Source organism: Salvelinus fontinalis, chromosome 41, assembly GCF_029448725.1.
Source record: "Salvelinus fontinalis isolate EN_2023a chromosome 41, ASM2944872v1, whole genome shotgun sequence".
Taxonomy (NCBI): Eukaryota; Metazoa; Chordata; class Actinopteri; order Salmoniformes; family Salmonidae; genus Salvelinus; species Salvelinus fontinalis.
Genome location: NC_074705.1, coordinates 14560432 through 14588402, shown reverse-complemented (window position 1 = coordinate 14588402; position 27971 = coordinate 14560432). Strand labels below are relative to the sequence as shown.

The following is a 27971-nucleotide window of genomic DNA, read 5'->3' as shown; positions in this document are numbered from 1 at the left end:
CAGTAGAGGGCTCTCTTGCCAAGCCTGAAGGGTCTTCAGAACTAGTTGAGGTTTATCAGGTCATAGGTGTTGTAGAGTGTAAGTGAGATAGGATGTACTTGGGGTGTGGGAAGAGGTTTGCCAGCTGTCAATGGGACATGCCATCTGGGTGCTACTGGATCTAAGGCTGACCTGGATCGTATTCATTAAGCACCAAACAGAAGAAAACAGGCTAAAATAGGGAGGAACTACCTGGACTTGTCCAATAAGAGAGACTTTAGTTTGGTTTAGTTTTATGCAGCAAAAATGGTTTGCTACAATGTGCACATGTCCCTGACCTGCCGCTTTGCAACAGAGTGTTAACAGACTGAAGGCCACATAAGGCCTCTGTCGTCCATTCGTTCAAAGTCAAGTTGTACAGCACCGGAATGGTGTTTTATGACACTCAAACAAAAACCTTTTGGTGCTCTGCTGCCCTCAAACACATCAAAGGCACTAGTCAAACCACACCAACAACAAAAAGTCCAGCACATCCGACAAGGACGCAATTCTTTACTGCACTCTTTTCGTGCAAATTTTGAACAGCACCTTTGACCTTGAATAACTGGAAACTGATACTCAGGAGGTGACAGACCCAGAAGTTGGACAGCAGCGTTGGGGTCAATTCCATTTCAATTTAGGATGTACAGGTGCTTCTTTAAAAACTGAGCCACACTACAAATTCATTACAAAAGAGAACTTTATTTGGTAACACAAAAACAGTTTGTATATAACCCATAATAAGTGTGCATACAAACAGTAATTTAGTTTAACGCTTCAGTTTCAAGTGTAGAATTAAAAAGGCAACACTGAAACGTTGACATTTTTGTGGAGAAAAAGTGCAGTCGACAAAAGATTTATTAAAAAAACAAAGTACCAGTCAAAAGTTTGGACACACCTACTCATTTCAGGGCTTTTCTTCATTTTTACTACATTGTAGAATAATAGTGAAGACAAACTATGAAATAACAGATTTGGAATCATGTAGTAACCAAAGTGTTAAATCAAAATATTTAATGAGATTCTTCAAAGTGGCCACCCTATGCCTTGATGACAGCTTTGCACACACTTGGCATTCTCTCAACCAGCTGCATGAGATAGTCACCTGGAATGCATTTCAATTAACAGGTGTGCCTTGTTAAAAGTTAATTTGTGGAATTTCTTTCCTCAATTATTTTGAGCCAATCAGAAGGTAGGGGTGGTATGCAGAATATACCAACTAGGGCTAAAAGACCAAGTCCATATTATGGCAAGAACAGCTCAAATAAGCAAAGAGAAACAACAGTCTATCATTACTTTAAGAAATGAAGGTCAGTCAAGCCGGAAAATTTCTTCAAGAGCAGTCGAAAAGACCTAGCGCTTTGATGAAACTGGCTCTCATGAAGACCCAGAGTTACCTCTGCTGCAGAGGATAAGTTCATTAGAGTTACTAGACTCAGATTGCAGCCCAAATAAATGCTTCACGGAGTTCAAGTAACAGACACATCTCAACATCAACTGTTCAGAGGAGACTGCATGAATCAGGCCTTCATGGCCGAATTGCTGCAAAGAAACCACTACTAAAGGACACCAATAAGAAGAGACTTGCTTGGGCCAAGAAACACGAGCAATGGACATTAGACCGGTGGAAATCTGTCCTTTGGTCTGATGAGTCCAAATGTGAGATTTTAGGTTCCAACCGCCGTGTCTTTGAGACGCAGAGTAGGTGAACAGATGATCTCCACATATGTGGTTCCCACTGTGAAGCATGGAGGAGGTGGTGTGATGGTGACACTGATTTATTTAGAATTCAAGACACTTAACCAGCATGGCTAACACAGCATTCTGCAGCGATACGCCATCCCATCTGGTTTCCGCTTAGTGGGACTATCATTTATTTTTCAACGAGACAATGACACAAAACACACCTCCAGGCTGCGTAGAGGACTATTAGACCAAGAAGGAGAGTGATGGAGTACTACATCAGATGACCTGGCCTCCACAATACCCGAACCTCAACCCAATTGAGATGGTTTGGAAAAAGTTGGACCGCAGAGTGAAGGAAAAGCAGCCAACAAGTGCTCAGCACTAGATGATTCCATATGTGTAATTTCATAGTTTTGAAGTCTTCAGTATTATTCTACAATGTAGAAAATAGTAAAATAAAGAAAAACCCTTGAATGAGTAGGTGTGTCCAAGCTTTTGACTGGTATTATATATGATGTGGATATAGTACATGTTGGATTGTACATGTGGACAATATGTTGGATTATGAATAAGGTGACTTAATTATCTGACTGATTTTCATGCGGTGGACCATAAATAAATAAAAAGGTTTTTAAAAATGGTGTAGTAGTGGTAGTAGGAATATAAAATTGATTGCAGTGCCAACAGTAAGACATCAAACAGCATAGCCAATTTCTCTTGGTGATGAGGCTACCTATTCCTACAAGTGAGCATCAAACCAAGGCCATATTTAAGTAGTGTGCAAGTGAGTGATTGTCCGCGACCATAACCTATATATTCACGATCAATGTCGAGGCACTTCATCTAAACAGTCCCCTCTGGACCTGTCCCCAACAGTGGCACAAAGGATGGTTTGCATAACTAACATAGGTTAGGCCACCCCTCTGACTGCCACAATGTGAGAGGTACTGTATATGGATTTGATATGCGTGTGTTAAAATGGCAGAAGGCTCAGTTCAGTGGGAAGGATCTGTAGATCTGGTTTGTGTTCAGTAGGCAAGGAACTGAAGAAAATGCTCCAAAGGGAGACGTAATATATTGTCCAATAAGAAAGGTTTCGAAACATTTTGCTACAGTATGTCCTAATGAACATGTCCCTGTCTAATGCCACTGTGCTGCGGAGGCTCTGGTCTGGTTTGGCTCTGTGTGTCTCACTGAAAGGTCTGGTCTAGATCAAAGCAGACAACATTTGAAAGCCTTCTTGATCTTGCCTTCTTTTCCACCCTTGTCTTTGCTCTCTGACATTTTCTTTTTTCTCACCTCCCTCATAAGATCAAAGAACACCTGAAAAGAATGGCCAGTTGTTAATTCAACACTATAGTTACATTGACAATGGAAGTTGATTTACTGTAAAGGTTGTTTTTAATCATGCTTGCTTGTAGTTTCTGATATCTCTTGTCCGGAAACATATTTTGATAACATAATCCCCCATCTAAAAAAAGTATAAATCCTACGTAAGAAATGACATGAAGGTATATTGTTCCTAGTCCTACTGTAGCAAAGTGGACAGTATGTTTAAGTTTGGTTACATACCTTGTCGACGTTGGCTCGTGTCTTGGCTGAGGTCTCCACGTACTGCACCCCCCACTCCTCTGCCTTGGCCCTGACCTCATCCAACGACACCTGCCTGCGGTCCTCCAGATCCGACTTGTTCCCCACCACCAACAGAGGGATGGTATCGTTCTCTGCTTTCACCCGCATAATCTGCTCCCTAGGAAGACACAATACATTAGTCCTGATGAAGACCCAGTTGGATCTAAAACACTGTCCTTAAAAAATATATATACTTTTTTTTTCTTTTTTTAAACTAAGCAGTGTGCAGATGTATTTTTTGTTCTGGGCATTTCCATATAAAAAAGGGACCATGAGCAGCAACATGAAGTACATAAGAGCATATCAAATTAGGTGTTCAAATGAAAGATAAGAGTATATTTTTGGGAAATGAAGGCATGTCTTTTATATGGTATAAGTAAAAGGCTTTGATTTTTGGATAAACAGCTGGGAAACGTATTTTAAAAAGTATCAGAAATACATCAAAACACAATGTTGACGTAAAAGACCCCTGCCAATTAATATCAACATATTTATTGCCTTGTGATTACGTTACCAAAAACACATCTTTAAGGTATTTTCTAATTTTGCTCCCTTATCAGGAGAGAGGTGAATGACAGTTCACAGAAGTAACAAGTAAACACTTAGTTATAGTGATTTTACTGATTTTGTTTGAATGAAGTGATTAAAACTCGTAATTTCGTTACCAAATTGGTAACGGAATTACCACAATTTAAAAACATTTATCAGTAACTGAATTACTGCAAATTAATTGGCTACAATGGGAAATCATAAGTCAAACTACAGTTGGGTTACCTTCTACTGTCCTCCCTGCCACTGGCATACTATTACTGTATGTTCAGCGCATAACTTTCCTTTGTTGTCTGGTGATCAAACCAAGAGTCTAAAACAGTAATTCTGGACAGACAGAGGCTCAATCACTCTCACCCAGAAAGACTCACAGCTGTAATCACTGCCAAAGGTGGTTCTATAAAGTATTGACTCAGGGGTGTGAATACATTTTAGTATGTAAAATTTTCAATCAATGTGGCAAAAAAATTATAAAAACACATTTACAATTTGTCATTATGTGTATTGTGTGTAGATTGGTGACAAAAAAATATTGAAACCATTTTCAATTCAGGCAGTAACAACAAAATATGGAATAAGTCAAGGGGTATGAATACTTCCTGAAGGTACTTTATGTTCCCGTACAGACGGACCAAATCTGAACCTATCATAGATGTATGTTTCACAAGTTTGGATAGCACAGTACAATATAGTACAGTGAGTAGAGCGTACAGTAGTAGTACAATAACATTGGTTACATTAGCTTTAGTTAAATAAAAGGTTAAATAAATAACATAAAAAAACAAGTACAGTAAAGTACAGTATATTGTACTTTACTGTAACTGAATTCTACCTTACTGTATTCTACTGCACTCTACTGTACTGTGATGTCCAAACTTGTAAAGCATGAAGAGAATGACATATCCATAATTATGCATTTCTGTGTAGTACAGATCAAGGACCCATGATGTAATTCCTTTACCGGGTGTAAATCCACTTCACTTACTGTAGTTCTATTACCAAAAGAGATTATTTTCCAACGCAAGATGCCATGTCATAGCTGACACCACATTCTTTCTGTAAACATCTTTGAATCTTAATTAGGAGCAGATATTTAACTGTTTTTGCCAAACGTGGTTGCATAAAAACCGGAGGGAGATTAATTTTTGTACATTTTTCAGTGGAAATTGTTCAAAATAGTCCTTGTGCATAAAGTTGTATGGTTTCTTAAACTCTTAAATGGTTTTTGTTTGGCATACATTAAGTGAAAAAACTGAGCCAAAGCCTAATTCCTTTACCATGGAATTGCCCTTCTACATACGAGATCCACGAGCAGATCCATGGAATGTGGATCACTCAATGCTAACATATATAAAGCACATAATGTTCTAACTAAATACATGTACAGTGGCTTGCGAAAGTATTCCCCCCTTAGCATTTTTCCTATTTTGTTGCCTTACAATCTGGAATTAAAATGGCTTTTTGGGGTGTTTGTATCATTTGATTTACACAACTTTGAAGATGCAAAATATTTTTTATTGTGAAACAAACCAGACGGGAAAAAAACTGACAACTTCAGCGTGCATAACTAGTCACCCCCCCCCAAAGTCAATACTTTGTAGAGCCACGTTTTGCAGCAATTACAGCTGCAAGTCTCTTGGGGTATGTCTCTATAAGCTTGGCACATCTAGCCACTGGGATTTTTGCCCATTCTTCAAGGCAAAACTGCTCCAGCACCTTCAAGTTGGATGGGTTCCGCTGGTGTACAGCAATATTTAAGTCATACCACAGATTCTCAATTGGATTGAGGTCTGGGCTTTGACTACGCTATTCCAAGACATTTAAATGTCTCCCCTTAAACCACTCGAGTGTTGCTTTAGCAGTATGCTTAGGGTCATTGTCCTGCTGGAAGGTGAACCTCCATCCCAGTCTCAAATCTCTGGAAGACTGAAACAGGTTTCCTTCAAGAATTTCCCTGTATTTAGCACCATAGCACCATTCCTTCAATTCTGACCAGTTTCCCAGTCCCTGCAAATGAAAAACATCCCCACAGCATTATGCTGCCACCACCATGCTTCAATGTGGGGATGGTGTTCTCGGGGTGATGAGAGGTGTTAGGTATGCGCCAGACTTAACGTTTTCCTTGATGGCCAAAAAGCTCAATTTTAGTCTCATCTGACCAGAGTACCTTCTCCACATGTTTGGGGAGTCTCCCACATGCCTTTCGACAAACACCAAACGTGTTTGCTTATTTTTTTCTTTAAGCAATGGCTTTTTTTCTGGCCACTCTTCCGTAAAGCCCAGCTCTGTGGAGTGTACAGCTTAAAGTGGTCCTATGGACAGATACTCCAATCTCCGCTGTGGAGCTTTGCAGCTCCTTCAGGGTTATCTTTGGTCTCTTTATTGCCTCTCTGATTAATGCCCTCCTTGCCTGGTCCGTGAGATTTGGTGGGCGAACCTATCTGCGTAGACGTACCTGAACTCTGAGGTGGCAGTGAACGACTCGTGTTCGGTGATGGAGAAGACTAGCAGGAATCCCTCTCCGCTCCTGAAGTAGTTGTCTCTGATGGCAGCATAGTCCTCCTGTCCAGCTGTGTCCAGGATGTCGATCTGGACCTCCTCTCCATCCAGCACCACCTTCTTCCTGTAGCTGTCTGCCTTGGTGGGCTCGTAATCCTCTACAAACTAGAAGGTGGGAAGGAATTATTTTATTTACAGAATCGTAAACTCTTTAATGGAAAAGCAGTATTGGAGGTTTGAGTGGCAGCTTGCCCAAGTCTCTCTTTAGCCTCAGCGTCCACCACATGCTACAAAGGGAGCAATGTACAGAGTCTGGTAAGGACCAGACTTATCGCTCTTACCTCGTCATACATGAACTGCAGAGTGAGGGCTGACTTCCCAACACCTCCACTTCCCACCATGATCACCTTGTGCAGCACCAGAGAGCTCTGGTTCTTACTCTTTCCAGTAGCCATCTTTGGATTTGGACAATGTCCACAGCTACTACACTAATGGAAACTGCCTCCACCAACACCAGAACTTCCTACAGTTGGACACAAACATGTAAATTAGCCTACAAAACTAAACATTCAAGCATTAAAAAAAGTTGCAGAAAAGTGTTCAGATAAAGAAGGCAGGGTTTTGTATACGTATGTACATCTAATGTCAAAACATATCCACATGGACCTAAAAGGTTGACAAAACAGCCAATCTCAAAATGGCAGCTGACTGAAGCATAGGCTGTGGAAAAATCCTATTTCACTGACCCCTATAATTGAATTCATGAGGGCAGCAGTGGTGTGGCAGCCTTCAAGGGCAAAATTATGTAGGTTACAATGATAACACAGGCATGTTGTAGCCTACTACTACCTAGCCTACTGTACACACCTTCACAGCAGTTTTTTTTTATGAACCTCCGACTCGCTATGCAGTCGATACGTAAAAAAGTGTATATTCTTAAACCCTTACCGTGTACCTATGTTTGTCATCTGTTGAAGCGTGTCTTTGTTTGCTGAAACCCCCCCATTTAACATTTTTATGGAGTAGAGACGTCCCAAGGACCCCAGATTGCAAGGACCATAGTTTTCTTTTTTTTATGGATTTATAAAATCAGGCAAACAACAAGAGGAGAAAGCAGAAGAAGAAAGTGAGAGAGAACCTCTTGTAAGTGTCATCAACTGAATGTTGGCATCATGTCAAGTGTAGCTGCTGCTTCTGCAAAAGCTAATGAGGATCCAAATATGATTTTTTTATTTTATTAAATTAACAATGTATTGCAACAAGACCCGAAGAAACATTCCCACAACGTAATAGGCCTTATCGTCAGTTCCAAAACAGAAACTAAAATCATAATAAAACACCATTCACAGGAACTATAAGACCATAACTTCCCCATAACGTTTGGCTATTTTAAAAACAATGCAGCTAAACATATGTCCATTTTAAGTGCCCGAACTGCTGCCCCAAAATCCAGGGGGGGGGGGGCATTTTTTATTTATTTATTATCCAGTCAGATAAACACTCCCAACAGCCTACCCGACTGCACGCCTGCCAAAATCAAAATAGATCCAAATAAATTGATTTGAGACTTCTGCTACTTTCTACCTTCCACTTTCTCTCAAAGAGCAGCTCTCGATTGGATAGATACAAATGACAAAGATGTGGTCAACCGAATATTGGATGAGAATCTGTCAATCAACAGACATTGCGCAAACAGTGGTATGTTTGACCAAGATAAAATATAAATAAATATCCGCTTCTGATATCGATTTCCACTTGTACATACGTCTACAAAAGTGCATAGAGATAGCAAACGTCTCACCTCGTAATGGGTTTGGTGTCGTTCTTTGCTGTTATCCGGTATACACCATGGGAACGCTAAAGTAGAGGGCAAGTTCCACTTACCAGACGCAAATGCGGATATTTTGACCACTCCCGGACGTCGTGTGATAAGGACTATATGAACCGGATGTGACGTCATATAGAAATTGTGCCACCAAAAACAGTACAATATGAACAAGATGGGCTAGGACTGCTTCTCTCCGATCACACTTGTAGGCGATGTCATGGCGACGTTGATGCCGCGTTATTAAAAACAAACCATGGTGTCAGTGATCTTCACGTCGGAATGTCGAAACTCTAGAAAGAGGCCCAAGTTCCCGAGTTGTAATTCTAAGTTGGATGACCGTTCGAAAGGCATGCGCCATTTATTAAAAGACTGTGCATGTAGAAAATATTAATGTTTAGAAAGTTGGCGCACACCATACATATGCATTTTTGCCTTTATAAATCAAACTAGCATTAAAACTCCGCCTGAAAAACGCCCATCATTCACCGTTTATGTTGACAATAATGCCCTCGTTTGCTGCATGCTTTGGATGTATAGAGTAGGGGAGATAGGGTGGTTGTAACACTTTTCACCTTTTCGTCAGTTTCTCAGATTGTTTATGGTGGTGGATTCGAAACTTAATACAAACAACCTACAGCTGTCCACACAAATTGGTGTGGTTATTATATATGTAAATCAGATTGCAAATGCATGGTGTTGTGTTAAATATAAGGAGTGAAGTGTTACAATTTACCCCATGGTCTGGGTTAGTAACAGTGCTTGGGATTAATTGTAACAGAATGAAAAAGTGCATAAATCATGACATGCAACTAATTATTAAGTGCCTTTATTGAGACCATGAGAGCAACATTGCCATGTTTAACATTTTGTTGGGCAGAAATAATAATAACCTTAAATAATAAAATGTGTATTATTTTACCCACCACTAAATGGTATTTCTCAACCAAACAACAACTAGGCTAAACGAAACACCTACACCTGAACGTTTGTGGTGTGTGTCTGTGAGTCTGTGTGTGTGACTGTTGGACATGCTCACTTAATCAGAGTCCCAGTTGTGACAGTTGTATATCTGTCCTGGGGTACAGACTTGGTGGGCCCATCATTTGCATTCCCAGCACTACATCCAGACCTCCTTGAAATTGTTCAAGTGCTCCATGCACACATGTTTTCCTCGTTGGACGAATCTGAATCTTCTGGTTCAATCTGCTTTGTTTTGCCTTTTTCCTTAGGCAGGATAGTTTTTTTGTTGTTGTTCAGTGTGGTTTGTCTTGGCTTGCTTCTTTCCAGCTATTGTTTTCGTCAAAATCACAGTTTTCTCCTCTTCCTACCCCTTGTTGTAATTTTCCTGAACCCTGCTTTTGGGAAGGGGCGTACATCAACTGGGTTGAAATCAGAAGAGTAATCATGTGTTTCCCAGCCACAGCCTGATACATGTGGGGAGGTGCCCTGTGAAGTGACTGGAGAGGTGGCCTGGAAGGCAGTTGGAGAGGTGGCCTGGAAGGCAGCTGGAGAGGTGGCCTGGGAGGCAGCTGGAGAGGTGGCCTGGATGGAAGTTGGAGAGGTGGCCTGGAAAGCAGTTGGAGAGATGAACTGGAAGGCAGTTGGAGAGTTGGCCTGGAAAGCAGCTGGGGAGGTGGCCTTCAAGGCAGCTGGAAAGGTGGCCTCGAAGGAAGTTGGAGAGGTGGCCTGGAAGGAAGTTGGAGAGGTGGCCTGGATAGCTGTGGGCACAGTGTCCTGAGCGGTGTCTGAAGAGGTGACCTGGGAGGCAGCTGGCAAGACCAGTGTGTCAGCTGGAGCAGGGGTCATGGTCTTTCCGGGCTTCATCCTTAAAACAGGCATCACTGGCTGAGTTCACCATTTTCTTCAATGGCCCGTACACGCTCCTGTCCAGTAGCTTCTTTCTCTCTTTACAGAATCTGTACAGAGTGACGTGACATGTGCCATACAACTTTAATCTGATAGACTTCCCCTGCTCTGCTACATGATCTGCTACATCTCTTTCCAAAGTATGGAGAGGTACTCCACTGTCTGTCTTTTCCATGATCTAGGCATGCTGGAAGTATAAGAAAACATGTACCAAAAACATTCAGTTTTACTCAGGGTTAGGTGTAAGATCTTCTCACAAGTTGTTACAACTAGGGCCTCCCAAGTGGTGTCACCTTGTCCGAGAGAGATTTACATGGTTATCAAAACGTCACGCCAGGTTAAGCCTACACGAAACACAGCCCTTATTTGAAAGTGCAGGGCGCCAAATTCAAACAACAGAAATCTCATAATTAAAATTCCTCAAACATACATGTATCTCATACCATTTTAAAGGTGATCTTGTTGTTAATCCCACCAAAGTGTCCGATTTCAAATAGGCTTTTCAGCGAAAGCACCACAAACGATTATGTTAGGTCACCACCAACTCACAGAAAAATTCTGCCATTTTTCCAGCCAAAGAGAGGAGTCACAAAAAGCACAAATAGAGATAAAATGAATCACTAACCTTTGATGATCTTCATCAAATGACACTCATAGGACTTCATGTTACACAATACATATATGTCTTGTTTGATTAAGTTCATATTTATATCCAAAAACCTCAGTTTACATTGGCGTCATGTTCAGAAATGCCTCCAAAATATCCGGAGAAATTGCAGAGAGCCACGTCAAATAACATAAATACTCATCATAACCTTTGATGAAAGATACATGTTTTACATAGAATTAAAGATACACTTGTTCTTAATGCAACCGCTGTGTCAGATTTCAAAAAGCTTAACGGCAAAACACAATATTCAATCATCTGAAAACAGCTTCAGCCACAAAAGGAAGCCATACAGTTACCCGCCAAATTGTGCAGTCAACAAAACTCATAAAAAGCATTATAAATCTTCAGTTACCTTTGCTGATCTTCGTCGGAATGCACTCCCAGGATTCCCACTTCCACAAGAAATGTTCGTATTTTTCGGTAATGTCCATCATTTATGTCCAAATAGCTATTTTTGTAGTGTGTTTGGTAAACAAATCCAACATCAGGGAAGCGCGTTCACTAAAACCTGACGAAATGTCAAAAAGTTCCGTAACAGTCCGTAGAAACATGTCAAACGATGTATTGAATCAATCTTAGGAATGTTTTTAACATAAATCTTGAATAACGTTCCAACCGGAGAATTACATTGACTTCAGATGAGCGATGGAACAGAGCTCCCTCTCATGTGAACGCGCATGGTCAAAGAATGGTCAGGTCATGGCAGACCTGACTAATTCCCCTCTCATTCGGCCCCCCTTTACAGTAGAGGCATCAGACAAGGTTCTACAGACTGTTGACATCTAGTGGAAGCCGTAGGAAGTACAAACTTATCCATATCTCGCTGTGATTTCAATAGGATCTTGGTTGAAAATCGACCAGCCTCAGAATTTCCACTTCCTGTTTGGATTTTTTCTCAGGTTTTTGCCTGCCATATGAGTTCTGTTATACTCACAGACATAAATCAAACAGTTTTAGAAACTTCAGAGTGTTTTCTATCCAATACTAATAATACTATGCATATATTAGCAACTATGACTGAGGAGCAGGCCGTTTACTCTGGGCACCTCTGTGCACCTTTCATCCAAGCTACTCAATACTGCCCCTGCAGCCATAATAAGTTAACACAGGCTTAGGAGATCTTATTCGTTTTGTTCTATTAGATAGCAGTTTTGAGCAGTTAACATAACCTTTATGTTATAGCAGTTAACATAACCTTTATGAATTATGAAGCCTTTACGTTCTTTATGTGCTTTTTTTATAACATCAATTCTTTTAAACTCACAAAAAGTGAAGATTATTTCAAAGAGCGAAACGTATAAGATCTCATAAGCTTGTGTCCTTGTTTTTGGGGTTTATCCAAAAACACTCCAAAAACACCATTCATTTTCCTCATAGGAAAACCATGGCGGAGTTAGTGCCTACAAAAAGACTCCATTAGGCTACTATTTCTCTTTATTGCAATCAGGCCAGGGCAGTTTCTAAAGGAAATGGCAATGGTGTATGTGATCAAATGTCTCTGGAGGTGTTGGCAGAATGTTTAAAACTTTTACAGTGACATTTGCTGTATCTGACAATTTCTGAAAGAAAAAAAACAATTGCAAATTGTTGTGGACCTGTAAACAGATCGTTTGAATTCAATAATGTTTTGCATTTACTTTTCCCCAAACCTAAATATGCTGCACTGCCCACAAATTCTGAAACGTTGTCTAGTATGCTCGACGAAATGTAAAACCTAGTAGGCCTATTTACGGTGGTATCCTACACTCTTCAAAGCAAAAGATCAACTGTCTGTTCATCTCTTAAATTCTACTGTAGGCTATATTATAAACCACGCTCCCTTTTGGATGCATAGAGCAAAACACTTGAAATAATAGCCTAACTAATAGGCCCAGTTAAATGAGAGATGCGCATGGTAATTTATTCTGTAATATGAACCTAACATGGCCAGGAAAGGTGGGGAGGAATTTATTCTACATGAAAATATGTATTATGTATTATGTTTATAAATGAAATGTTGTTTACTTGAGGCATTTGAAACTACAGTAGGGTATTTAGATATACAGTAGCCTAGCCTAAAAAAACGTCAATGGAAAAGGTGAACCGCCTGTTCTATCCTTAAACTGCACTCCGAATCGGATTGCATGGAGCAAAATTGGCCACTTGAAATCTAATTACTACTATAAAGTGGATCCAATTAAATTAGAGATGGGGGGTTGTAGGCCTAATAGGCCTATGGGCAGGGCTGCAACTTTCACTGGCGACAGGGGGGACGTCCCTCCCACATTCTGAAATTGCATTTTTGTCCCAGTTTTTATCATTGGAATGTAATACAAAATGAGGCAACAGTGTGCTTTAGGACCATGCAGATGCCTCCGAGAGGTTGGCTAGGTTGTTTTGACTGTTTATCCGACTGGATAAAAAAAAATATTATAAAAATAAATGATGTCCCCGACTTCTAAAACCAAAGTTGCGCCCCTGCCTAGCGAGTACTTCGTGACTATGAAACCATCACAGTCAGAAAAGGTGAATCATTTATTCTGCAATGCTCATATGAAATAGCTCTTTTAGAATGCAAAGTTTCAAAGAAATTGATCTTCACTCTTCTCACTAACAGCAAGTAACTGAATCATATATATTATATTATAGGGTTTTTTATTATGAAGAAGCACTTCATCATATCCCCCATTTGCACGAAATACTCGGCTGCTTGTCTGCTGGCAACGCAATACTTCAACCACTAGAAACTGTGCGTACGCATGGTCTAACTTTGCGGGAAGCTAAGAATATTCGCAGGTCAAGTTCAGTTTTTTTAAATGGCGCACGCATGTTTATGGGTAGCCTATGTATTTTACATTCCATGTATTTTGTATGTACATTGTTCCATGTATTTTGTATGTAGGCCTACGCAACGTTTATAAATGAGGCACTATGGGTAATTGCAATTAACTACAGGTAGAAACAGAATCCAAAAATGTTTCTGCTCTCCAGGACCGGAATTGCACAGAGCTGCATTTGACAAATATATCGGCTATAGGTCTGTAGGCCTGTAGACCTATGACAATTAGAAACAGTGCAAACGTTTTAATTTATCACACCTAATTATCTATAGTAGCCTACACAGTCATTGTATGTGCATTGTTTTCCCTCAATATTATCCAGCATATTTCATGATTTATGCTGTAAATTCATGTTTTTTTTAACTGTTAGATATGCCTATATAAACTATATGGCTCAGGCCTATCGGTGTATTGCCTGGATGCAGATTGCAAAAAAATGTGTGCGGTTCATGCAATGTGTAGTTGCAATATTTAGAAGAAGGGTGGCAGCATTTAACAACTTTCAACTTGATCTGTTTGTTATAGTATTGGGAGAGCGCACCTAAAAAAAAAATTGCGTTAAAATATGTTGGGCATTCACAAATTGCGGTGTTGCCAATGTTAGGTCAAATATATTATGTGATATATGTATTAGGCATATAATTCACTTGAGTGACGGCAAAACAGAGCTCTGACTTGAATTGCTCAATGTTTTTGTGTCACTTCAAATAATAAAAGTGGTGCCTTTGGTAGTGTCATCTTTGGAGCTTAAATCTGTATTACCTTGGTGTTGTTTCCAATACAACCAGTATTGTTTAGGAGATGCTTATGGTCGCCATGCTGTCATGCTTGAGCCACAACAAGAAAGGTCTGTCAAAAATCTGTCGGTACCAGTCATTTTAAAAATGTTTAATTAGAAGCATCTACAGGGGAAACGTTTTCTGTTTTTTTAATTCATGAAAAAGCCCCCCCCCATAAAAAGTGAATTTGGATACCATGTGTTGATGGAAATGTTTTATATTAAAACATGGCCTTGTCTTGACTATTAGACCTACAGGCTTTATAAGGAACATATTAAATGTTAATTGATTATATAATGGAAGTTTATTGATGTAATCCTCGTTCTTATTTCTAAAGTAGATCGTTTCCACTGTAAAGATAGCCTATGCTAATGATTCTATATATTGTGCGCAAATCAATGCATTATGCACAAGTCATCAGTCAGTCTGGTAAACAATTGGTTACTCGAATTCTTAAGTCATTTTTTATCTCTCCTAATTCGTTTTCCATAGGCCATAAGCATTTTCTCTGGACAGGAGAGCTAATGAGGATAGTTTACCTTAAGCCTATGCATAATCTCCTACCATATACTAGGAGTCTGTCTAGTTGGTGGGACGTCCCACGTGGTTTCAACTCCTTGTATAAAAACTTTCAGTCTATGGAGGGCTCCTACATCGACCTAGCAAGAGAAAGGTTCGTCCGATCATCAGACCTCTTTGCGCACAAGTATATCAGGGCAATTTCATATCGGGAATTGAAAACCAATTAAGATGCATTTTAATAAGGATACACAGGAACAAAAACTGAAGGAATAAGTCCAAAGCAAATGACAAACTGGATGCTACAATATGCGATAAGTGATTATTTGACCGACCCTTCAGCTTTTTCCATCTATGGGATATCCTGACTTGAGTTTATCAACCAATGGGTGATTTTCTATTCGTTTAGTTTGTCCTCTTCTATTCGTTTCTAAATGATGGTTATTGCGGATTGCAGTTCAATTAAACCATGGCATGATACGTCAGGCATTGAACTGAAACTCAATTGACGGATAATGGTAGCCTACTGGTTTTTAAATTGTGTTACCTTGAAAGGGTGAAGAAAAGTCATTGAGACAAGCAGAACGGACTTGACTCCCAATGTGCCCCTGAAGTGAAGTCAACTGAGTGACAGACATCGGGAATGAACACAGACACGAAATAAAGGGAATATTTCAAGTTACGGTGAAAGGAATATTTAATCCCATCAAAATGCGCCTGAATTGAGTGAAGTATTTATTATTGCTTGGACTCCTTGCAAATGTATACGGACTAACGGGATTCTACAACTTTATATTTATTTTCATTCGTAATCGTATTTTCTTAAAAACGCCAAGCCTACATTTGACATCAATATTTTGCATACCTTTTTATTGTAGAAAACGAATTATAGGCACTTGCACTTGAAATATCACGACTTTTTTTCTTCATAAAGAAAATGATTAACTGTATAATCAAAGTGGCATTATTTGTGGCTTGTGTGCTGACTGTCCGCTGCAAAGAAGCGGCGCCGGGATCCTTGAACCCTTTGCCGGGAACGGAGACGCAAACCGTAGCTCAGGAAACTTGCACTTCGTGTGGCATCGGTCAGCCCGAGGAATCGGGACGGGTGGACATTGACTTTCTGGAGGCGGTGAAAAGGCATATCTTGAGCAGGTTACAGATGAGGGTAAGACCCAACATCACCCATCCTATCCCGAAGGCGGCGATGGTGACTGCGCTTCGGAAACTCCACGCCGGTAAAGTCCGCGACGATGGGAGAGTAGAAATCCCGAATCTGGATGGACACGCGACCAGAAATGCCAATGACGTGCTGGAGGAAAGCTCGGAGATAATCAGTTTCGCAGAGACAGGTGTGTAAATATTGTATATTATAGGCAAGCTACCGTTTACTCTATTGTATTACGGGGAAAAACAACAAATAAAACCACTTTTACGCAAAGACCAAGCTGGGTCTGGTGCGTAAAGTTTGGACCACACAGTTGATCAAGGTGATGTCGCGCATCATCCCCGGACCCGCTAAGAGCAGAAAGCCGTGTGTGTTTTGAAAAAAATACATTCACAAATTCCTTACAGTAGGCACAGTAGTCGCCTACTTTCTAAATATTGTGTATTTGTATTTAAAGGGTAGGGAGCATGAAACCAGAAATAATCTGATGCGGGTTCCATGCACACAGGAAAATTCAGTCAAATAGCTTGAATTATAAAGCGAAACAAAACCAAATGTTGCTTGTGTTTATCATTTATAGATGTTTTAAATGATTATTTTCGCCAAGCTGTTCTGCAAACACATGTTGGGTTATTTGGTAACCCAGCGCTGGTTAACTAGTGGACAGAACACATGTTGGGTTATTTGGTAACCCAGCGCTGGTTAACTAGTGGACAGAACACATGTTGGGTTATTTGGTAACCCAGCGCTGGTTAACTAGTGGACAGAACACATGTTGGGTTATTTGGTAACCCAGCGCGGGTTATCTAGTGGACAGAACACATGTTTGGTTATTTTGACCCAGCCAGATGGGTTGGGTGAATAATCCAACGTGTTGGTTTGTTGGGATTACCCAAACATGGGTTAATTTAACCATCAGTTGGGTATTTGTTACTCTCATGCTGGGTGTACCTAGCAGCTGGGCCTTTTTGAATGTACCCCTTAGGTTATTTTCAGGAGGCGTGTCTTATTAGGGGCATGGCTTTCAGCTAAATCTTATTGGCCACCCATGAGTTTAGTTTATTAGGAGCCCCATTAGCTATGGTCATGGCTAAAAGGGATCCAGGTTTTGTCAAATTTACAGTTGTCATTTTTTGGAAACCACGTGTTTGTTATATTTGATACCATCCCACCTATGCTGCTCCAGCCATTACCACGAGCCCATCCTCCCCAATTATGGTGCCACCAACCTCCTGTGGTCCACATAGAAACCTACAAATACATGACAATGTACAGAACAGTAATAGACAAGAACATAAAATATGACATTAAATTCAAAACAAAAATAGTTTTATATATAGGAAAGACACCAAGATTCAACTAAAACACAATTTACACACTATTCGCATATACAGTTGAAGTCGAAAGTTTACATACACCTTAGCCAAAAACATTTAAACTCCGTTTTTCACAATGCCCTGTCTTCAGTCAGTTAGGATCACCACTTTATTTTAAGAATGTGAAATGCCAGAATAATAGTAGAGATAAGGATTTATTTCAGCTTTTATTTCTTTCATCACATTCCCAGTGAGTCAGAAGTTTACATACACTCAATTAGTATTTGGTAGCATTGCCTTTAAATTGTTTAACTTGGGTCACACGTTTCATGTAGCATTCCACAAGCTTCCCACAATAAGTTGGGTGAATTTTGGCCCATTCCTGCTGACAGAGCTGGTGTAACTGAGTCAGGTTTGTAGGTCTCCTTGCTCGCACACGCTTTTTCAGTTCTGCCCACACATTTTATATAGGATTGAGGTCAGGGCTTTGTGATGGCCACTCCAAAACCTTGACTTTGTTGTCCTTAAGCCATTTTACCACAACTTTGGAAGTATGGTTGGGGTCATTGTCCATTTGGAAGACCCATTCGCGACCAAGCTTTAACTTCCTGACTGATGTCTTGAGATGTTGCTTCAATATATCCACATCATATTCCTTCCTCACGATGCCATCTATTTTGTGAAATGCACCAGTCTCTCCTGCAGCAAAGCACCCCCACAACATGATGCTGCCACCCCCGTGCTTCACGGTTGGGATGGTGTTCTTCAGCTTGCAAGCGTCCCCCTTTTTCCTCTAAACATAACGATGGCTATTATGGCCAAACAGTTCTATTTTTTTCCCATCACATCAGAGGACATTTCCCCAAAAAGTACTTTGTCCCCATGTACAGTTGCAAACCGTAGTCTGGCTCTTTTACGGCGGTTTTGGAGCAGTGGCTTCTTCCTTGCTGAGTGGCCTTTCAGGTTATGTCGATATAGCACTCGTTTTACTGTGAATAAAAATACCTTTGTACCTGTTTCCTCCAGCATCTTCACAAGGTCCTTTGCTGTTGTTCTGGGATTGATTTTCACTTTTCGCACGAAAGTATGTTCATCTCCAGGAGACAGAACGCGTCTCCTTCCTGAGCGGTATGACGGCTGCATGGTCCCATGGTGCTTATACTTGCATACTATTGTTTGTACAGATGCACGTGGTACCTTCAGGCGTTTGGAAACCAGGCTTGTGGAGGTCTACACATTTTTTCTGAGGTCTTGGCTGATTTCTTTTGATTTTCCCATGATGTCAATCAAAGAGGCACTGAGTTTGAAGATAGCCCTTGAAATACATCCACACGTACACCTCCAATTGACTCAAAAGATGTCAATTAGCCTATCAGAAGCTTCTAAAGCCATGACATCATTTTCTGGAATTTTCCAAGCTGTTTAAAGGCACAGTCAACTTAGTGTATGTAAACTTCTGACCCACTAGAATTGTGATACAGTGAATGATAAGTAAAATAATCTGTCTGTAAACAATTGTTGGAAAAATTACTTGTGTCATGCACAAAGTAGATGTCCTAACCAACTTGGCAAAACTATAGTTTGTTACCAAGAAATTTGTGGAGTGGTTGAAAAATTCGTTTTAATGACTCCAACCGAAGTGTATGTAAACTTCCGACTTCAACTGTACATATCAATATTCTTATATGGAGTACAGTTAAATTAGATATTTAGAAATAGGAGAGGCGTTGTGACACGATATGTCTTTTAAATATGTCTTTTAAAGCTAGACTTTCTTTTGCCTGAGTAACCTCTGGTAGCAGAGCATTCCATGATGACACGGCTCTATACATACCTGAGCTATGCATTCAATCTGTGTTTGGTTTGGGTACAGTGAAGAGGCCCATAGTTGTGTGTCTGGTGCGGTATGTCTGTTTGAAGTGTATGCAAATAGATTATACAAGTGGTTAGGCATTTTCAACACACGAATGTTTCTTATAAAGACTACAAGAGAAGTAATCAATTTCTCCTCAACCCTCAACCATGAAAGACTATCATGCATGTTGTTGATGTTAGTTCTGTGTATGCAGTTTAAGGGTATGGCGTTCTGCTTTGTTTTGAGCAAGCTGCAGCTTTTCTAGGTCTTTCTTTGCTGCAACTGACCATATTACCAGACAGTAATCAAGATGGGACAAAACCACAGCCTGAACAACTAGTACACTTGATCTTTGTTTTCGAAAATGAGGAACATATTTTTATAACAGACATACCTCACTCCATCTTCACAACAACTTTGTCAATATGACTTGACCATGATAACTGACCATCCAATGTTACTTCTAGGAGTTCAGCTTCTTCAACTCGTTCAATGGTCACACCCTTTATGCACAACTCCAGTTGAGGTTTAGGTCTAAGAGAATGCTTTCAACCAAATAAAATGCTTTTGGTTTTTAGATGTATTTAAGACCAGTCTGTTGTTTATTACCCATTCTAGCACTGACTGTAACTCCTTGCCAAGAGTCTCAGTGAGCTCACTGGCTGTAGGTGCTGATGCGTAGAGTGTGCAATCGTCAGCATACATAGTGATTTTAGCTTCTTGTAAGACAATTAGCAAATCATTTGTAAAAATAGAGAAGATTAACAGCCCAAGGCAACTGCCCTGAGGGATACCACACTTTACATATCGGATGTTAGAGAAGCTTCCATTGAAAAATACTCTCTGAGTTCTATTGAATTAGTAACTCTCCAACCACGTAATGGCAGGTTATGTAAAACCATAACAAGTGAGTTTTTTCATAACCAATTATGATCAATAACGTCAACGGCTGCACTGAAATCTAATAATACATCTCCAACTATCATATTATTATCCATTTATTTTATTCAATCATCAGTCACCTGAGTCAGTCCAGCACAAGTTGAGTGCCCTTCCCTATATGTATTTTAAAAGTCAGTAGTTAACTTGTTCTTGTACCTGGTGCCTTATCATTATTGATGGATAACCACCGCTTTTCAACCTCTTGTACTCAAACTTGACCAAATTTAACATTGCAATCCTTCTCTTTCAAAATTAGATCTTCAATACACAAATAGGATGGTTCACTGTTCAATGTTGTCATTTCACTTCTCAGTTTGTCTACTTTACAGGTTGAAATAGCCATTGAAATCATTGCCTATATCAAAAGGTTTCGTTATATATGACCCATCAACTTCAATGTTAAATTTGGTCACAAAATGTCTCAATGTACAGTATGTCAACCAATCAGATGAGCAGCCTGACTTGTTTGCCACTTTTTTTGCATAATTTCTTTGAACCATAAAATTCTTCAATTCATCATTGATCCAGGGGGCTCTAACAGTTGTCACACTTAGTTTCTTAACAGGTGCATGTTTGTCAACAATTGGCAAGAATCATTTTACAAATACTCCCAAGTGCTGCATCTGGATTCTCCTCCTTATACACATCAGACCAACATCAATGTTTTACTTCTTCAACAAAACATTTTGTATGACCTCTTATACATAACTCTGCCTCTGCTAATTTAGCTTTCCCTGTTATTGCCACAATGTTATGGTCACTACAGCCAACGGGAACTGATATTGCTTTAGAGCGAAGCTCTGTAGCGTTAGCGAAGAGATTATCAATACAAGCGGATGTCACAGATCCAACACTACTGGTATGCGCTCCAGTTGGTTGAGTGATAACCTGGGTCATGCTACAGGCATTGGTCACAGTAAGAAGCTTCCTCTTGAGAGGACAACTGTTAGTGTCAGAGACCTTATCGAACATCATAAATGTCAATCCTGTTCATCATGTTCATCATACTGCAAAGAATGTTTTTATTCATGACATATTATAATAAGGTATGCCACCTTGTTGTATCTCAACGATGGGATTTACAGAGGCTTTTAGGGAACTCAGGGAATGATGCTTATATACTGTACCCTTCTATACGCATCATTAAAGCTACAAAGAAGTCCACGTTTAACCATAGCATGTGATAGCTATTCAACAGAACAGATGAACAGGAACGACATTTACTCAGGTGGCTAAAAATAGCTATCTGAATGCCACGCCCCTTACTAAACGATGCCTCCAGTCTTCTGATCCTCTGGGTCATATCTCAATAACCCAGCGTCAATAACCCAGCGTCAATAACCCAGCGGTTTCTAAAGAAAAGAACGTGACCCAACACCTGCAACCCAGCAGTTAGGTCAACCAAACATCCAAGCATTTGTTAGAGTGTGAGCATAGAAAAAGTGTGTCCTCAGGCTTAGGTTCACACCCCAGAGACTCATAAATAATGTCACCATAACAGCCTCATAGCACTGTTCTTCAAAACAACACGTACAATCCATGGTTTGCATAGAATAGATTAAGGGGAGGTATAATATCACATTCACATTAGAAGGAATGATATGGACAATCCCAAAAAGATTTGAAAAGCCCCATTATATTTTCACATTATTCACAAAAGCTCTGTAACTTTGTACTGTATATTTGTGTAGATTCAGTTGGGTTGCCTTCCTTGTGCCTCTTTGCCCTCCTTGCCAGTTGGCAGTATTACCCAGGGTGGTAGCTGCTGCCAGCTGGTCGTGGCACTGAGAAGAGCTCACAGAACAATTTGCTTAGAGATGCTGAAGGGGGACTGGAAATGATCAATGATGCCACCTGCTTGGGCCCACGTGTATTCAAATCAATCCTCTTATTGCCTCTTATTCTTACAAGAGTTTAAGTCACCCCAGAGTTTCTCTAACCGACTGCGCGTCTCTCTTAGTGTCAGTGATTTGGTTAGCTGATCAAAACCAACCCTGTTTGGTGCTTCTCAAATACACTTAGAAATAATTGTGCTATCTAGAACCTAAAAGGGTTATTCGGCTGTCCTCATAGGAGAACCCTTTTTGGTTCCAGGTGGAACCCTTTTGGTTCCAGGTAGAACCCTTTTGGGTTCCTTGTCGAACTCTTTTCACAGAGGGTTCTATATGGAACCCAAAAGGGTTCTCCTACGGGGACAGCTGAATAACCCTGACAAGCTGACCTGAAATCAGGGCTGCTTTAGAATGGCTGTACATCTACATAAGGTCAGCGCTTTGTGTCAGGACCATGCATGCTGAATGTAGAGTGAACTGGAATGGTGAACTCACTGCCACTGACTGTTCCGTATTAGAATGCATGGTGTGAGGGACCATCTCCCTTATATAGTCCTAGAGTGGGACTTGGTTCCTGCCTGCACAGTACTCATTGACTTCATCATGCTTGTATGTTAGACCTTGTATTTGCCGTTGTTGTGTACGGTTACTACAGCAGTTGCCTGACAAAGATGCCACAATGTCAGCTATAGTGATAGCATCTAAAGACGCTTTCCCTGCAACTCTGTTTCTGTTCCTGAGAAGGATAAAGAAAGAATGCTGTATACGGCATTGGTGCTCTCATAAGATCACCTGACAAACCACTTTCTGATTGGATGTGTCTTTTTGGGGAGTATTCTGTTCTTGAGTATCCTGTTCCATCTGAGACAATGTCCCTCTTTACTCACAGAGTGAAAAATGGACCACAAAGCCCCCCTCTTCCCGCCTCCGCTGTTGAAAGAAGAAATAACCGATACAGTAATATATCACAGTCATCCATTGGTAAACAGAAGATAAATAGAACATCCATTTCAAATCAGGAGACACTAGGTCTTAGCTTTTTGCTTATTGTTGGTCACGTCTTGACAGCTGTGCTGCCACCCATGGCCTGGTGCTAGTACAGTCAGAGTGTGGTCTATAGCTGTCTGTTGACTAAGTCTTTGAGTTGAGTAATAACAAGGAGATTACCTGTCTTGTGATGTGTGAGGCAGTGCAGATGGAGACTGGCTGGGCAGGCCAGGGCAGCCTCCATTATAGCTGATGCCTGATGATGGGGCCCAGGCCCGCCCAGGTCGGGTCCCCTCACTTTGGCCGGCAAGCAAACAGGCAGGCAGGCAGATAGGCAGGCAGCACAGCTCAGTGTTCAGGCTGGAGAGGTGACCCTTGACATGTGTGCGTTTTTCCCACTTTCCTCCACCTGACAGCTGCATGTTGCTCAGTCAGTCACAGAGTACCCATGTAGAGTGCTGCTGATGGTCTCTCAGGTTAGACGTTTTCACTCTCACTGGAGGACTGGGGAGAAACCATCTGTTTCAGTTACTGCCTTAGCTACTGAAGAGTGTGGAAGAGTAGGAGTTGTTTTGGTCATGTCATGTGACAAGTGCAAGTTAGATTTGAATTTGACTTTGGACCCGAACCTGAACCGAACCTGAACCTACCCACACATGAAAACAATATGGCACAAGCAAAAAACGACTAAACATTGGCACACACTGTACAGACAGAAAAGGTTTCTGTGGTGATAGGTGGGTTGTTGGGAAGGCCAGTTAGTTTCATGTAAATTCCTTTTTTCCTTCGTCATAAATCCACAGTGAAGCTGAGCTCCTCTTCACTCAATGTGCCTGGCTTTACCATGCATTTGCTTCCTTTACATCACATTACTGTGCATTGTGTAAGCATTTAGGCTCAGTAAGCTCTCGTTTTTCTGCAGTATTCACAGCAAAGCCTTTGAGCCTTTGTACTTGGCTCTGATAAGCCCTCTTCCCCATACCCAGCCTGACTCAGGGCCAGGGGCAACTTCAAGTGGGCCTGATCCCAGATCTGTACTGTCATTGTCACTGTCAAGGCTCCCTATAGGCAAGGGCCAGCTGGAACTCATTCCAGACCTGCTGATGCTGCGCTGTCATTGCAGTCCTCATGTAGGCCTATGTGACAAGACCAGGGCCTGTATTCATAAAGCGTCTCAGAGTAGGAGTGCTGATCTAGGATTCATGATGGTCTAAAATACAAAACTGATCCTGGATCAGCACCCTGAGACGTTTTCTGAATACGGGTCCTGGACCAAGAAGAGGCTGAGTGTCTCTGTTAGAGCTGTCTCCCAGTGTACACCCATCCACCAAATCCCTTTAGTACCAGTACAAACTCTGTTTACATCCCAGGCCAGATAAAGATGACATTAAGACAGGCTATAACCAGGGAAGCCATAGTAACCGTCTATCTCAATTTAATCCCAAACTGTTGAACTGTTCCCAATGTGCCCAGTTCTTGTCCAGCTATTCATCCAACAATCCAAGCTTGGGACCACCCAGTGTGGTAGTATCTTCTTGACGCTTTGTCCAATAGCAGTAAGGTTTCTGAAAGATGTTTGTTTACACCATATAGCCAATGAATCTGTGTGTTTGTCTCCTCTTCTAGCATTGCCATACTAACCGTTATAGGTTTAAACTGACTTTTAACGGACTTTTCCTGTTCTGTTCCTGTCTTTCCCAGATGAGCTGGTATCATCTAAATCCAGCCTGTTCTTCCTGATCTCTAACGAGGGAAACCAGCACCTGTATGTGACCCAGGCCACCTTTTGGCTGTATTTAAGGCTGCTTCCTAACACCCTGGACAAGGGCCAGCGGAGGAAGGTCACAGTCAAGGTGTACTACCAGGAGCCTGGCCTGGGCAGCAAGTGGAACCTGGTGGAAAAGCGTGTCGAGCTGAAGAGGAGCGGTTGGCACACCTTCCCCCTGACCAACGCTATCCAGATGGTGTTCGAGAAGGGCGGTCGCCGGCAGAACCTGGACGTGCGCTGTGAGGGCTGCGAGGACCTGGCGGTCTTACCGATCCTTGTGAACCAGAACGACGAGTCCCACAGGCCGTTTCTAGTCGTACAGGCCCGGCAAGCAGACAACAAGCACCGCATCAGGAAGAGGGGGCTGGAGTGTGACGGGAGCAGTAGTCTGTGCTGCAGACAGCAGTTCTACATAGACTTCCGCCTGATCGGCTGGAACGACTGGATCATCGCACCGTCGGGGTACTTTGGGAATTACTGCGAGGGCAACTGTCCAGCGTACATGGCGGGAGTGCCAGGGTCGGCGTCGTCCTTCCACACTGCAGTAGTCAATCAGTATCGGATGAGAGGCATGAGTCCCGGCTCCATGAACTCCTGTTGCATCCCCACTAAGCTCAGCACCATGTCAATGCTCTACTTCGACGATGAATACAACATCGTCAAGAGAGACGTACCCAATATGATCGTGGAGGAGTGTGGATGTGCTTGAGTTGAGACTGCATGTGCTTCAAGTGGACGTTTATGAACATTTGTAAACAAGAAAAAGATATTCCAAAATTAATTATAGAAATCAAAGTGATATTTATGGACATAAGGCATACGCACATGCACACACAACTTCATTAATTTACGCATATCCTACACACTCATTCTCACATATGCCTGAACAAACACTTGTATATATATTTATGTTTGTTAATAATATTCTCTGGTCGAAGCCTTTTTTCTTTTGCCAACATGTGAACATATGATTCAATCCCAAATCATGTAGGTGTCATTATCAGAGGGATTGGAACTAACTGGTACTTCACGTTATATATATTTCCAAGATTGCCATTTCTATCCTGAAAATGGAGAGTTCTATTTCGATACTCTGACGAAGGTGGAAAAGATCCTGAGATTATGAAGGAGGTGCACTTGCTGATAGACAATTCCCAACCATGCCTCTTTCCAGAAAGTATAACTGCAAAACGTATAGTGAAAGCCCTGATAACTCACCTCTTGTACAACTTCAGCACTTATAACAAGAAATACATCTTGTTGATGTGTCACAAGATTCCATTTTTATATAAAACCGTTTTCATTTTACGGGCCAGCATCCGGAAATGAAAATGGCTTCCAAGTCAGAGTGAGCAGAACATAAAAATACATTCCAACACACCATGCGAATGCTGAAGCTGTCATCAAAACCTGGGAGTTTAGGCTGTGATATGAAACAGTGACAATAGGGGAAAAACACTTACCTTCTGTTACTTCCTTCTGAATCCTTCCTTCTTTCGTTCACACTTTTAACGGGAAGAGTTTAATTACTTCAACAGCTGTAGCCCAACCAGTTTCCCTCTCATTTCAGTCAGAAAATCAAAAGTGAAGAGTTACCATATTGCATGGTTAAAGTCCTGGTGCAGCATAGCACTTCCTAATGCACATTAAATAGCACTTGCAGATTGAAATGCCTTTAAAGAGTACAATGTGGTACACCGACCGTTGCTCACAATCCTTTTAAATATAAGTGCCGCATGAGCTATGCAATGTATAGTATTGACCCACAGACACCAGACAAACTGAACTTTTAGTTACAGTTATTAACTATTACCAGTACTTGAAATGTAATCTTTTGCTTCCTCTTCAAAGTGAATGATAGTTACAATATTTGCACTGAAAAGTTGCGTGATTAGTTAAAAAAAAAAGAAACTGCCATTGGAAAAAAAGTTATTTTTATAGAAAGCAAATTGAGTTCTGTTCAAATGTATTATACCTAATCATGGAACCAAAGAGGCCAAGATTTTTTTTTGCTATTATAAGAGGCCATGGTAATATTTTGTAAAATACTTTGTGACCAGTTAAGAGGCCTAAACACTGCATCAGGATACAATATTATGGATTCCATTTTCAGTTCAACGTCTTTTTTTCTACTTTGTATTGACAAATATTTTTTCATCGACTTAAATACTCTTCGGTTTTCTAGTTCAGTTCTTGTTCCGGAATCATTTAGAAAAAACACGTCATCTCTGTACAGCTGATGTAAGATATAAATATGATTTTAAAATATTTTGTTCTTTGTAATTGTTGAAAAATAAAAGGTCTTATTCTGAATTAGGTTGGAACTCTCTTGAGTCTTTCTGGGGGCTACTTCAATATGTAAGATATGGCAGGAGTGGCCAACTCTAATCTAGTCGTTAAATGTGTGACCACTCAAACACACACACACACACACACACACACACACACACACACACACACACACACACACACACACACACACACACACACACACACACACACACACACACACACACACACACACACACACACACACACACACACACACACACACATACATACACACACATACACAATAATTAGTGCAGAGTGAATCTGGGCAGAGCTCCAGGGCTCAAGTGGTTGGCCCTAGGTCACACTCTCAGTGATTGGTAAACAGAAGCAATCAACAACATTAGCTGATCGCATCAGATCTGGTTACCTATAGGCTCCCGTTTGTTTTGTAGTAGTGTTTTTAAAGAACGCCACTCAGTGTTAACCTGAGGGTGAACAAAATACCTCACACGTCAGAATCAGTGAGAGCGACAGACAGGGCAGGACTGCACATGCAGAAACACATGCGCTCGCGCACACACACACACACACACACACACCAATGCCAGGAGACCACACATGACAGCCCGGGCCTCTTGAAAACACTATGCTGTGTCTCTCACGTCCATCAGCAAGATAATCACTTTAAATGTATCTAGCACTGTCTGCCAAGGGAATTAAGTGTTTTTGTCAGCCGGGTGAATTAATATGTTTCAGATAAAAACAGACCGTCTATCAATCTGGCAGTGAAGGGATGAGTCAGTGTTATAATCTGGTGTTGTGAGAGAGGGGGTGGAGAGAGAGAGAGAGAGGGAGAGAGGGAAGGAAGGAAGGAAGGAAGGAAGGAAGGACAGAGAGAGAAGGAGAAAGAGAAAGAGAGAAGAGAAGGCGAGAGAGAGGAGTGAGAAATAACAATAAGAGAGAT

At 41.0% G+C, this 27971-nt stretch overlaps 2 protein-coding genes across 3 annotated transcripts; one reads left to right on the top strand and one right to left on the bottom strand.

Moving 5' to 3' along the window:
- Positions 1-700: 700 nt before the first annotated feature.
- Positions 701-8319, bottom strand: LOC129840283 (ras-related protein ralB-B-like). Of its 2 annotated transcripts, none has more exons than XM_055908049.1 (5): positions 8186-8319; positions 6726-6907; positions 6341-6549; positions 3277-3454; positions 701-3027 (listed from the first exon to the last, which is right to left on the bottom strand). In XM_055908049.1, the coding sequence occupies exons 2-5, from the start codon at positions 6837-6839 to the stop codon at positions 2917-2919; spliced, it is 612 nt and encodes a 203-aa protein (XP_055764024.1). In that variant the 5' UTR covers positions 6840-6907; positions 8186-8319; the 3' UTR covers positions 701-2916. The 2 variants fall into 2 exon arrangements, with proteins under 2 accessions (XP_055764024.1, XP_055764025.1); XM_055908050.1 differs by having other exon boundaries at positions 8269-8291.
- Positions 8320-14917: 6598 nt separating this feature from the next.
- Positions 14918-27049, top strand: LOC129840280 (inhibin beta B chain-like). The gene is made up of 2 exons (XM_055908045.1): positions 14918-16217; positions 24667-27049. Exons 1-2 carry the CDS (start codon positions 15803-15805, stop codon positions 25440-25442), a joined length of 1191 nt encoding a protein of 396 aa, XP_055764020.1. The 5' UTR covers positions 14918-15802; the 3' UTR covers positions 25443-27049.
- The last annotated feature ends 922 nt before the right edge of the window (positions 27050-27971 follow it).

Coding starts and splice junctions, on each gene's coding strand:
- LOC129840283 (XM_055908049.1), bottom strand. CDS start 6,839: ATGGCTACTGGAAAGAGTAAGAACCAGAGCTCTCTGGTGCTGCACAAG. Junction 6,550..6,725: donor TGCAGTTCATGTATGACGAG/GTAAGAGCGATA, acceptor CCCACCTTCTAG/TTTGTAGAGGATTACGAGCC. Junction 3,455..6,340: donor ACTGCCACCTCAGAGTTCAG/GTACGTCTACGC, acceptor GTGTCTTCCTAG/GGAGCAGATTATGCGGGTGA.
- LOC129840280 (XM_055908045.1), top strand. CDS start 15,803: ATGATTAACTGTATAATCAAAGTGGCATTATTTGTGGCTTGTGTGCTG. Junction 16,218..24,666: donor AATCAGTTTCGCAGAGACAG/GTGTGTAAATAT, acceptor TGTCTTTCCCAG/ATGAGCTGGTATCATCTAAA.